The sequence below is a fragment of the Leptidea sinapis genome, chromosome 39 (genome assembly GCF_905404315.1).
Source record: "Leptidea sinapis chromosome 39, ilLepSina1.1, whole genome shotgun sequence".
NCBI classification, from domain to species: Eukaryota; Metazoa; Arthropoda; class Insecta; order Lepidoptera; family Pieridae; genus Leptidea; species Leptidea sinapis.
The window spans coordinates 1,369,999-1,384,302 of NC_066303.1; the positions used below are offsets into that span (position 1 = coordinate 1,369,999).

Here is a 14,304-nt window from a genome sequence, read left to right on the forward strand (position 1 = left end):
ACCGACAACGCCAATCCGATACCCTTCCAACTAGAGGTATCAACGAGGTGTCAACTAGGCGATCAACGAGACAGTCACCAGTGGACAACTTGGCGTCAACGAGTGGACAATGCGTCGTCGACGAGTGGGAAGCGCGTTGTCAACTAGCACGACCTCACCCAATTCGGATCAAAGAAGACTCTTCTTCATTCCGTGTTTTTCGTCACCGTTCAGTGACGGTCAATAGGTGAACAACGCGTGGACCACGCGTCGTACACTTTCAATTTACTAGTTGACAAATACACTCTTAGGCAACACAACATAAAGCTTACATTTCAATGCTAAACGGTGAGTTGAGTTGGAGTGGAGTCGACGTCGAGTCGGTGTAATGTGCGAAGACCTTTAAAATCACTTATTGAACGTCAAAAACTACAATCAATTTGAAATAGTATACCGCAGACATGAGAAGAAGGGGCGTAAGAAATTCAGCGGTAAACTAACTCGCTCGTAGTCAATTCACCTAAAGCGACATATTTAACGTGGCCATGTCACTTCCAGCACCTTCTCATTAGATATCTATGGTAATAAGTGATGTATAATTAAAAACACATCAATATAAATTTCACACAAACTTGAGCTTGTCATTAAACAACACAAGAAGAGGTTGAAACAAAACGAACAAAATCATAACTCTCATAATGTGCGAACGGAACGCGATATGCCAACACAGTTTAAAATAAATAATGTTTTATTTACAAGTGTGAGTAGTACAAGTATCCATCCCTACTAAAGAGTAGAAGAACTCGAACCCACGACCTACCTATAGCCAGTACTGACTTTTGGGTTATTGTACTAGTTTAATTTTTTAATTAAAATAAGGAACGAGACGAGCAGGACGTTTTCATTAAAAAAAAACATTTTTTCTCAGAATGTCGCAGAAACTAGTCGTGCGTGTTGGAGTTTCTTTAGACACTTGCCATTATACTGCAGTGAGCAGTGAAACAAATGAGTTGTTGAGCTGTTTACACGCTTCACTTATCGTTCATTTCCGATGAACGGTGACTGATGAAAGACCAATGCCGATGAAAACCAAGGGGCGTTTAGTGAGTTTCATCATAAAGGCATATCAGTAATTAAAGATAAAATGACATAGCTAAGACACTTCTTTTTCGATGCTACATTGATGAAGGACCGAAAATGAAAGCAAAAATGAACCGTCTAATATCGCCTCAGACTTACTTCGTTCACTCTTTGTTCATCATTTAGTTTTAAGCCATATGATAATAATACCGAGATAGCGTAGGTACTCCTTGACGTCCTCGACTAGTACTTCGTATGTACTCAGATAGAGTACGTTGGAATAACGGAAACGAAAATATCCAAGGGATAAATTCAAGGTGTAAAATTATCCCCGTATAGTTAGTTATCCTCGTCGTGTTGGTCGAGTCCGTCCCAAGGGACCTTCAAGCAATACTTCCAACATAAAGGCGGGCAACACATCTCTTGACCCCTGGTGTTGCGCATGTTCATGGGCGGTTGTCTCACCACTTACCATAACGTGAGCCTCTTGTCCATTTCCCCCCCTCTTATATTAAAAAAAAGTGAAGACGTCGAGCTGCGGAAAACAGCCCATGATTACCCATGCCATACCTACATCTTAGATCATTTATACGTCTAGACAGACTATGACAAAAATAGTCGAAAATAGTTTTCAGCAACGCACGCACACAAAGTAACTGACGTATCGCGTCTGTAAGTCACAGCTTGTCATCATGCAGCAGCAAGCGGCTCTATCTAAATGTACAAATTATCTTAGACTAAGGTACACATACTCCTAGTGCTATATTTTAAACGATGGAACTGAACATAGCCTTCACCTCCTTATAGCATAGCACATGTGGCCTATTGATTAGTGCATAACATTATAGCCTAAACACATGAACGGATTTGGTACGGCCGAAACCATCGGACGCGGGCTGGTAGCGGACCATAGTTGATGGTATGGACTACGGAGCATGGTCCATCGCACAAAAATATTATTATTACCGTCCGGACCGTACCGATTACGACGCCACCAATTGATGCGAGATGCCCACTGGACCGTCCAAAGGTCCAGCCGTACCAAATCCGACCATGTGTTTAGGTAATTATAATCAGATATCCAACAATCAAATTACGTCACAGTACACGCGATACTAGCGCTGCCGTAAACAAAGCGTAACACAGGCTATTATCACTTATCAACTGTTAAACGAACACGCAATGTTTTCGCACCAATTATTATTGTTAACCTACTTGTTTCTGTTTGTCTACACGCTGCTTGAATCTACACAGGTTTTTGCAACCAGAGACAATTAAAACGTAATAGGTTTATTATTGAACATTTGAATAATTTCTTGCTTACGTAATGAAGACTAGAAGTTTTTAATACTCTTAACAATTTGTTATGTTGTTAAAGTGATAACCCTCACTTCTAATAATACACAAATAAAATTTTATGAACGATGCGGGACTCGAACCCTCGCCTTCTGGCATTCAGTGCCAGTGCTCTGCCAACTGAGCTAACCGTTCGAGTGACCTATCGTCATAAAATCTTGTATGCTTTGTTCAACTCACAATGCAAATATGTATTGGGGTTGAGCAGGTTATCAACTGTAAAGTAGATCCTGTAGATGAAGGCACAACCTGAGAGTTGAACAAAGCATACAAGATTTTATGACGATACGTCACTCTAACGGTTAGCTCAGTTGGCAGAGCACTCGCACGAAACGCGAGAGGTCGTGGGTTCGAGTTCAGTGTCCTTCATAAAATTTTGTTTTCAAAATTTAATAGTATTTTAGGGGAAAGGGGTACAGTCATACAATATACGAGCGTATAGACAAACAAATAGATATAGCAAATAGATATAGCGATAGAGAAGAACATCTAACGGAGATACAACAAGATAATGAAATTAAAGCGATTTTAATTGACACGTCGTAAGCAGTTAGCCATGCTTGAAATTCGCCCCTTAGTATAATTAATATTCAATTCTAACTAGCGAATATACATACTAGCTCCTTTGCACAGGATGCCGGCTAGATTATGGGTACCACAACGGCGTATGTCTCAAGATGACGAGCGCAGTTGTAGTGCTGCTCAGAAGTTTTGGGGTTTTTCTTCTAATCCTGTGAGGCACTGTATTGTAATAGGCAAGCCGTGTGAATTACCATCAGCTGAACGTTCTGCTCGTCTCGTCCCTTATTTTCATAAAAAAAACCATTGATAAAAACTTGTCACGCATTTTCGGGGTATCAGGTGGTCTTTGTGCTAGTATATTGTAAGTGTGTGGGTAAAAACGAGGATACAGGTGACACGCACACGATGAGATCAATGCCATTTGTAATTGCGTAGAGACGTTATTCATTGCGTCTTCTACCGCATTCATCACAGGGAGTGTTCCAGAGAGCTGTTTGACCGGATTCACAAATGATATTCCGATATCATCCCCACCGTCTGGATGTGTGGCGTTCCTCCAGAGTGCGGTTTAAGGACCTTTCTTCCACCTACAACCACGCTGTGGAATGAGCTTCCTTGTGCGATGTTTCCAATACGATACGACATGGGTACCTTCAAGAAAAAAACACTTTTCTAAAAGCCAGGAACGCTCCTGTGATTCCTCTGGTAATCACTTTACATTATGTGACCCGTACGCTCGTTCCTCCTGTTCCATAAAAATAAACAAAAAACGGGTTGTTTTATGAAAAATATGACGGATTGACCTTCCTAGGCGCCCAGCGCCATCGCGGGCCGCTCATAATTATTTTGGATTTTTGAAGACTCCTGACCGACACTATAATATGGTTATGTATAGATAATAAGTTCATTATTGGCCAAATAATTACAATCTCGTGAATTTTAGAAAATCTGTTAAATAATATTTTTATTAAACGTTTAAATTATATATTTATTTATTCTCTACAATGTCTGTTATTTGGAATCACTTTGATAAATATACAGGTTTTATCAGAACTACTTAAAGTCCATCCTTTCTCTTTTGAACTCTTTTGATAGGGTTCAATTTTACTGTTTAAGGGTACGACAGTTTCGTCTCAGGACCTTTTACCATTATAAAAAATTCGAGTTCCACTTCAGCGTTCCCGTGTGTTTCCTAAGGGTACACAGAACCTTAAAAAAGTTTTAATTAAATAGCACAATGTAAAGTTACTCCCAAGTTTAAGCTTACTTCTCCCTGTCATGTAATTCTGTAGTAAAATAGGTAAGATAAAGAAAAAAAGTTTTGAATTTGGAATAAGTTTACTTCGCGTTTAATAACACAGCTAATGTTTCCGCCAAAAGAGCACAGACAATGTAGAGCCGAGAGCGTCTATTGCCCGAAGTTCCCGCCTTTATCATTAGCATAACGCAAGCTTGCACTATCGATTCCGCTGCCTCAGCACTTTTACTGATATATCTATTGATGCAAACGGAACTAGTCATTACATCGATGCATTAAAGATTAAAATTGCCTATTAAGTTTTGGATAGTTTTACATTCGTTTTGTGCGTGCAAAAGAATATTATCAGTACTGAACTAATTAATATATTACTCGTCTAATTTTTTAGGAGGGACGTTTGCGGTTTTATTAATATTACTAAGTTTTTTTCCAATCTCTGTTATCTTAAGTGACTACATAAAAGTTTAAATAATCTAATATATAAAATTATCATGTCGCGGTGTTTGTAGTTAAACTCCTTCGAAACGGCTTGACCGATTCTCATGAAATTTTGAGTGCATATTGGGAAGGTCTGAGAATCGGACAACATCTATTTTTCATCCCCCTAAATGTTAAAGGTGGTCCACGCCAAATATTTCTTTTTAGTTTTTTACATTTTTTTTTTAAATTTGTTTGATTATGAGTCAGCATTAAAAAATACATACAACTTCAAACTTTCACCCATCCACGATCAACAGTTACTTTTGTATCGCGATTTTAATATGGGCAATACAACGTTTGCTGGGTCAGCTAGTATATCTATAAAATCTAGTAACACAAAGTAATAAATGAACTTTGATTAACTTTTATCGCGTGATCTTATCTATATATATAAATGTAGGAGACTTCCACCTATGTATTAACTTATCATGATATATCAGGAACCATAACGCTTAGAGACTTGAAAATAGGTAGGAATATTCCTTACGCCGAATATTTAACTTCATCACATTGCTCATTAGATCTCATAAATCACACAATAGTAACTCTAACTAATCTAAACACGGACCTAATCTGCGTGACCTAAATCTGTTGAGGGCTTACGTTCCAGGCATTATTATTAATGGTTTCCTGAGCCCACTTACAATTACTGTATACAATCCCAGGATTACGGGATTCTTGATGCGTTATCCTGGGAAACCGGAATTAGACTGTGATTTCTAATTGGGCTCAATTCTGAAAAAAATCCTTTAACATAATATACTAAATTAAGAGGAAATAAAAAAGTGTGGGTATTCTTTATGTATTTTTATTTCCTGTTTCCATGTTGAAATGGGCAATTCATTTGAACTTTTTCTAAAATATGTAACCCCTTTTCAATTGTACCGAGGCCTTAAATTTAAAGAAGTTTGAAATCGTCGTTTGGTCTTTCAATTCAACTGGGTCTTCAAGCTCGTCTATTTTTAGCTCTTGATTTAGTGAATCCAGCAATTCTTGGACGTCATTGTCAAACTGCAACGAAAAACTGTTTAAACCAATTCCACGAGGCATCCTCTGTTTGCGATTCCTCACCTTCTTCTTGTCATCTCGACTATTTAGTCTTTTATCACAGTGTTAATTATAAACCTCGCATTGAATGCAAGTTTTCACTTTTACCGTGTGGTTTTTGTGGTTCATTGAACTTTCATATTCACAGAAGTTTCATGTCGGAGCGGTAACACGGGACAAGCAGTTAGACGACGGATGGTCGTGAAAGTTTACGAGAATTAGTATTCTGTTAGTATAAGCGATTAAACTGCTTTGAACTCGAGCATTTACCCGGCTGAGGCTGTTGTGGGATTTGCAAAGGAGTGCATTTGAATGCGTAGTACCTTAAATAATTTATAAGTCTAGATAGAGTCTGTTGCTGTAACGGCCGTTCTTAATATTCAGTGTATCTCTTACTTAAGATAAAAATCGTAACTATCGTTGACTTTTCTGTCCCAGTACTTATCGACGGTAACTCACCTTATCCGTACACGCTGTCTGTCAATGGGACGACGCATAGCTTACCAGCGATAGAAGTTTGTATAGAAATTGCAATTCCCGCGTCCTAATATAAGGCGATAAGAATGACTTTTCGGGTATATTGGGACAGCTTCAGATTATTGACAGCTAATTACTGACAGTAGAAGGTAGTAATTTATCTCTATCTGTAGATAGTATATTGGGAACGGCCGTTAGACATCCGATAAAAGCAGGCCAGGAATATTACGTTCAGTGTGCACGACAAGCTACGTCTTACACTCGCGACTTGTGACGACACTTTGTGTTAGTGTGCATTGCTCAAAATACAGATTACTTCTAAACTCAATTGTAGTAGTGGGGGTTTGAAAGTTTCGGGGGGGCAGTAGAAGACCCAGAGAAAATTAGGGGGCATTGAGATGGCGCAGGTGGAGCGTGGGTAGATTAAAAAATATAGTCTAAAAAGGCAAAAAAATATACGAAAATACTCTAGAAAAAAACATATTTTCAAAGTGGGCGGTGAGCAAAAAAGGTTGAGAAACTATGATCTAGACGCATAAATGATATAAGCGGCATACCTATATTTATAAACTAGCTAACGCAAGCAACGGACAAGCGACTACGACTGATAGCGAACGTTTTGCTATTTCAATTATTTCTAGTTGCGATCGTTTTTTCTCTGACTTATTATGCAAATCCGACTACCACGAAATGTAGCCTTATAACACTTTAAATAATGTGGCTTTCTATCGGTTATAGAAATTTCAATATCTGTTCAGTTCATCCAGAGATACAATATCCCTACAATCTTACAAAATGTACCTTCGGTTTATGAAAATAAGAGATGAGACGAGCTGGACGTTCAGCTTATGGTAATTGATACGCCCAATTGAAAAACCAAAAAATATTCTGAGCGGCACTATAATTGCGCTCGTCACCTTGAGACATAAGATGTTTAGTCCCATTTGCCCAGTAATTTCACTAGCTACGGCGCCCTTCAGACCGAAACACAGCAATGTTTACACATTACTTCTTCACGGCAGAAATAGGCGCCTTTGTGGTACTCATAATCCAGCCGGCTTCCTGTGCAAAGGAGCCTCCCACTGGTAAACGCGCAAATCAAATTTAACCTGTTAATAATATTAGTATTGGTTAAACCTGATTATTTTATTCATTCATATCGACTCCTAGTGATCGTTTATTTTATCTTTAAGAAGAATGTAAAGTTAATTCCGTAACTGCTCTAACGGTGTATTCGCAGGAGGATTCACTGTCAGGTGTTTCTCAAACCCTTAGCTCTATATTCAATTTAAAAAAAACCTACAAATTAATTAGCAAGACTTTCCTAAAACAATATACTAAGCGTGTACACGACCTAACAGCCCGATAATACGTGACCAATTTTGATTTGTGCGTTAACATTGAAAATACCAAAGAGCTAATGTCAAGAGTGGCTGACTGTTTACAACTTGTTAATAAAAATCGGTTACAGTCACAATTGATTCGCTTTAACTCCCTATCTTGCTGTCTCTCCGTTAGAGATGTTCTTCTCTCTAGCACGCTTTGACTGTCTATACGCTAGTTTATTGAAAGTCTATGAGTACAGTGATAAAATGAAATTAACTTAGATAATTTATACGTCAAGATAAACAGTTACAGCAGTGAACACTTCGAAAAAATAGCGGCGTACTGTTAGCCTCTATTATCAGCAACGAAGGCACACTCAAACAAAGACTGTTGTCACGTGTTGCCTAACAACGAGAGGCTCTATCTAGATGTATAACTTGTCTAAGAAAATTAATATGACAGTTCAGCTGTATTCATAAAACGCTAAGGAGATAAGTATGTATATATACAATGTGTGCGGCATGTAGTACGAGTAACAAAACTTTTGGAGCAATAACTAGAAACTATTTCATTGACTTTTGTCAGTTTAGAATTGACCCTATATGCGGTATTTTTATACCCCATATAGGGTCAATTCTAAAACCCTACCAGTCTGCAGCTACTTTTATATTAATATAAAATTAATAAATTAAATTAATGTAGTTTCCGCACAATTTTAAAATAAAGCGCCCAGATGTGCCAAAACAAACTTTCTCCCTTCCGCATTAAAAAAAAAGACAGTTATTTGTATACTTTTTTTTATAGTATTACTTACTGTACACCTTTGCTTTAAAAGTAAGACCAACATTGAGCCCCTACAGGACGTAGAACTTATATCGCTGTTGTTTTACAAATTAAGGTGAATTTTTCTAGGATAAAAATAGTAGCTGCCGTCTGGTAGGGTTTTAGAATTGACCCCCTATATGGGGTATTTTCGTCAATGAAATTTCTAGTTTAGTTTCTAGTTACTACTTTTAAAGTTATATTACTACATGCCGGAACACATTGTATATATATTTTTGACTGCACACCCACAAGTCGCTAACAGTAAGTTTAAGCATCTCATTAGATGCCGTAATAAGGTCAACAGACGATGAGTCAGCGTATTTCTTGGAAGTGCGCGTTCAAATCATCTCGTAAATTGGAAATTATTTTGCTATACGAAATCACAGGTTTGGAATTGTTATTTCATGGATGAAGAAGAGAAACGAGCATACCCGTCACCTGAAGGTAAGTGATCACCGGAGAATGACAAGAGCCTTACGATCTTTAAAGTAGTAGAATAAACGCACTTGGTGAGGTGTTTTCAGGACGATACAACATGGGTTCCTTCAAAAAAAGCGCGTACAACTTCTTTAAAGGCCGGCAACGCTCGTGTGATTCCAATTGTTGCAAGAGAATGTGGGCGGCGGTGATCACTTAACACCAGGTGACCCGTACGCTCGTTTGTCCTCCTATTCCATAAAAAAAAATACTATTTAAGGAGCCTCCCATACAAAACGTGATTTTTATAGATTATGTTTTTAAATAGATTTTCTAGATTACGGAATCCCACGTGCGCGAGTCCGACTCCCACTTTGCCGGTTTTATTTACTGGAGAGATACATATTACATACATGTTCAACTTTTCAAATATCAAGCAGCAGCCAAGAGGTGCGATGTCAAGTTTTATTGAATGTGAACTAAAAATAAAACACTTTTATTTTCATTTATCTTACAGATTATATCTCGGTAGATAATCTTCAGGACAGGACACGTCTTGTGATGAGAACTCTCAATACAAAAGTGAGATTAAAATAAAAATAAAATAAAAGTATAACTTCTAAGCGTGTGTGGAGGGGGGGGGGGAGGGGGGGGGGGGGGGTTGTAATAGGGTTGGTAATTTTATCACACACACATTCCTAGAAGATATACTTTTATTTTAATTTTAATCTTACTTTTGTATTTAGACAGTATTTTTATTTTATTTTATCTGATTTTGATAATTTGATTTGACTATGTAGGTTATTATGTCTGTACGTAGAAGTCACTGACAGCTGAAACACAGTTCATACTAGTTTAGCTGTCTTTGCTGCCTGTATTGTATGTAAATAATTAATAATATAATTTAGAAAGATTTGCAAATTGCAATACTATTATTAATTATTGTAATGTATGGGAAATAAAGTTATTATTATTATTATCTTATTTACTCAATGGAGATTAGACCTACATTGGTTATTTCGGGCCTTCAAATTCCCTAGAAAAATCCATTAAAATCGTTAGAAACGAAAATGTTTAACATAAGATTAATATATATACAGAACAGGCATACCTACTTTAATAGATAACAAATATGCAATGACGTAATACTTCGATTTGCAACATAATCGATTTGTCATTGCTTATTGTATAAAAAAAAACAATGAACAATGTCACTTCGAATCAAGAAAAAAAAAACAAGTATATCATTTGATTATGCTTGTTACTTAGTTATATAAGTAAGTATAATGGTGTATTCATTTTTCATTAGTTCATTCGATTGTTATTGTTTTGTTATTATACTTATTGTTTTGTGTTGACAAATTGTTCAGGTGCCTAATACAAATTAAATGCATCAAATAATTTAGCCGGCGAATAAGATAGCATAGACGTTATTACTGAGAATATGTTGTCAATAAAAGCGCGGAAATATGCTAAAAGATGAAAATAATAGATTCAAAAACGTAAACTTTACATTATTTGTCGCCTGTTTAATATAAGTTGAAGTAAATCTAATACTTTTTACACTACATTTTTTAAATATTCAGTAATAAACAATTTGTTATTTTTTTAATGTGATAACCCTCATTTCTGGAATTAATTACATAAATTGGAGGACAGACGAGCGTACGGGTCACTTGATGTATCAATAATAGGAAAGGTCCTAAGATGTAACCCTGGGGAACACCAATTTTAACAATTGAACCAGTAAACCTTTTAACATTCATATAATAAGAACACGTATATATATTTTTACGCTTTACGCTTTGTAGTCGATACTTTAATATAATCATCATATCATGTACATATAACTATGGTAATGATAACTTTAAAATAGTTCCTGTTCTCATGATAAGCCTTATTTACATAATAGCACGGGGTTGAAGCCTATACTCCATAGGACTTATAACAATTGACGCAAATCAACTCTATAAGAATGGAGCCCGGAACTACGGTGAAACAGGAGGCTAACGTATCACACTGAGAATAGATACGCTCAGGCAATGAACCCACTCTCCGCATGCCATAATGGGAAGAACCAGTTCTTCCCCACTTGGTATCGGGATCTCCAGTATAGTGGTACCATTTAACTACCCATATAGCCCAGTGGTTAGTGACCCTGCCCACTGAACTAGAGGTCCCTGGTTCGAATCCCGGTAGGTGCAACCATTATATGATAAAAAATCGATGTTTGTTTCCAAGTCATGGAGGTTTATATGTATTTATGTATGTTTAAGTAATTATTAAATATGTCGTTGTCTTGCACCTACTTGTTTCAAAAATTCTATTGAATTTCGTAATACATTTGAACATATACAATATAATATAATTAAATCGTAACATAACTTGCTGTGTTCTAAAAAAAAGAGGAAAAGAGATCTAGACAACGTATACATATACCCCCTTATTCATAATGGTCCGCTAACTTAAAACAGCCGCTAATGAGTGTTTTTTCTCATTCTGACTTAGGTCAATAGAAGAAGAGTAAGACAGAGTGAGAATTAGCAATGCTTTAAGTTAGCAGACTATTATGAATAATGGTGGATATTGTATATTTAGCTTGGCCACATAATATAATCACGTTAGATACAGGCATAGAATTTTCTGTGCTTTATAAAAGCGTACACGCGGACGACGTCGCGGTCAGTTACAGCTGATACAGAGAGTTACTAACAACTGTTTGACCCGATTCCTGCCGCTAAACCACACCTTCGCAGGACACGCCACAAATAAGTATATCATCCCCACCATTTGGATGTGTGGCATTCCAGCATTGTGTGGTTTTGAAGGAATTTTCTTCCACGTCCAACCAAGTTGTGGAATCAACTTCCCTGAGCGGTATTTCCAGGACGGTACCTTCAAAAATAGCGCGTACATCATTCTAAAAGGCCGGTAACGCTTCTGTGATTCCTTTGGTGTTTCAAGAGAATGTGGGCGGCTGTGTTCACTTAACATCAGGCAAGCAGTACGCTCGTTTGTCCTCCTCTTTAAAAAAGGTACTTCTAAACAATTTGTTGTTTTTTTTAAAGTGATAACCCTCACTTCTAGGATTAATACACAAATAAAAAGTGAAAAACTTAATTTTATGAACGATGCGGGACTCGAACCCACGACCTACGGCGTTCTGTACCGGTGCTCTAACCAACTGAGCTAACCGTTCGAGTGACGTATCGTCATAAAATCTTGTATGCTTTTCTCACGCATCGTTCATAAAATTTTGTCTTTCAAATTTTATTTGTGAAAAAGGTACTTATAATTGGATAGTATAGCGACTATTATACAGCGTTATTGGAACGTTTAAGGTATGAAATCGCGAAAGAACGGCCACATTCGAAGAAGAAATATGTTCTATTCCAACAAGACAATGCGCCCTGTCTGATTATTATATTATACTAGCCGCCCCGACAGACGTTGCTCTGTAGATAATAAAAAAAAAATTTGTTTATTAAAAATAAATTGTTTTATAGGAATTGGCCAATAATATTTCAAAACATTAAGAATTATTTCATAAAAAATGCTCCCTGTTGTTATAATGAAATTGTTTCACAGCGGAACTGTCAATCCGTGCGTCACTAAATTCTCTCATAAAAATATGTCCATACAAAACAAATGTTGAAAAGAAAAATAATTATGGGTCCCAAATCGAAATAAAAACTATCCTATCTCTCAAGTTGGACCAAACTGCACTCCATGAAGTAATCCCCATTAAAATTCGTTCATTCGTTTAGGAGCCCATCGCGGACAAACAACGTGTCAAGTAATTTATATATTAAGATTATATTGATTTGCAATGAAAACGATGGCACAATTTCACGAATTTAGCTACGAATTGCTTCCCCATCTACCATATTCTCCAGATCTGGCCCCCGGTTACTTTTTTTTTGTTTGCAGACCTCAAAACAATGCTCGCTGAAGAGGTAATCGCCGAAACTGAGGCCGTTTTTAAGGTTAAGGAGAAATGTTTCGAAAAATTGTGTGACCGATTTAATCGATGTATCACCCTCGAAGGCAACATTGAATAAAAAAAAGATATAAAAAAAAATGTGTTTGTCATTATAGAAGCATGTACCTAGTTACGTGTGGACTTCCGATATACTTACGATATTATATTTGAAGAGTTAATCTATAAGAGATACAGTTCCAAATACAAATAATACCAAACTACACGTTTTGGGTTACGTCATACAATTTACATTTTCAAAATAATCTTCCAAAATCTTCCACCCTAACCAGTACAGCCACTGGTCTCTATTCCCGAATTAGTCCTGCTTTCGTTTGAAGCTAAATGCATAATATTCTATAAATCTGTATAACTTAGGTGAAAAATTAAGTAGGTTCAAATACAAAAAAAATACCGACTTCAAACAAACATTTTAAAACAAGGTAGGTAACTAAAATACACATACCTATTCACATTTTACTTATCTACCTATCACCTACCACTATTTTTTGTTTAGTGCGTCTCGTGAGAAATCACAGAAACCCATTTTGTGTTTTTTTTTTTATTGGTATAGGTAATACAATATAGGTACATGGGTATGATCAGTGATGATAATATACTTAATAAAATCGTAAGGGTGCCGTTCCAGTATTATGAATTAAAAAAAAAACACTTTATTCTCGTTGTACTTACATATTATATAAATATCCGAGCCATGACGCCAAGCAATTGTTTTTAGAATGTTTGTGTGCGTGTTTGAACACTCATATCTCAGTAACGGTTATACCGAATAAAATGCGGAAAATTGCTGGTATTGAGGTGTATAAACTCCCAGTTGTGTAATACCAAACTCGAGTCCAAAAAAGTGAATTTAATTTTACAGGCAGCCTCAATTAAATATGAATGCGTTCACTGACAAAAATAAGATATATTGCACAACTATAACGATACTATTGTTTATTCGGAAACCACACGCTCAGTATAAAGTCACCTATCGGGTATCTACCTACTACTTATTAACGCAAGGAAATAACTTTTATTTACTATGTATTATATTAGAATGAAAGAATCAATATAATATTATGTTGTACCATTACTCTTACAATTACTCTCGAACAAATTCGTTACTAATCCATAAACGTTTTATTAAATTAATAATTGATTAACTTCAACACTACTTTAAAATATTAATATTAAGATAAACCTAGAAAAGCTTTGACGTACTATTCTAGTTACAATTATTATTTTTTTATATACAGTACGACTTATTTAATATAACTACCCATATAAATAAATATAAATTATCTTAGCGAGAGAATCAAATCATTACATACCGAAAAAGTCTTCCCAAGTCATAGAATGATCGGAGTCGACATTTGGACCATCCATATTCGCTGCACTACACTTTTACCATCATAATAACACCAAAACGCATCACCAGTAGCACATTATATAAAGAAACACTGTTTCCCATATTAATCCATCTGCTTTTACTTTATTTGTTGACAAACAAACATCGCGATACTAGTCATATGACTGCGACACGTACATACGCTTC

General features: G+C 36.3%; 1 protein-coding gene and 1 non-coding gene across 2 annotated transcripts in view; both read right to left on the reverse strand.

The window, feature by feature from the left end:
• The window catches only part of LOC126976108 (uncharacterized), a 130,644-nt gene extending 116,340 nt beyond the window's left edge, over positions 1–14,304 (reverse strand). The window contains exon 1 of the mRNA XM_050824295.1: positions 14,081–14,304. Coding sequence (XP_050680252.1) covers positions 14,081–14,135 — 55 coding nt within the window. The 5' untranslated portion in view covers positions 14,136–14,304. The remainder of the gene's footprint in view (positions 1–14,080) is intronic.
• On the reverse strand, positions 2,478–2,550 carry Trnas-uga (transfer RNA serine (anticodon UGA)). The gene has a single exon. It is a non-coding gene; the product is annotated as a tRNA-Ser (tRNA).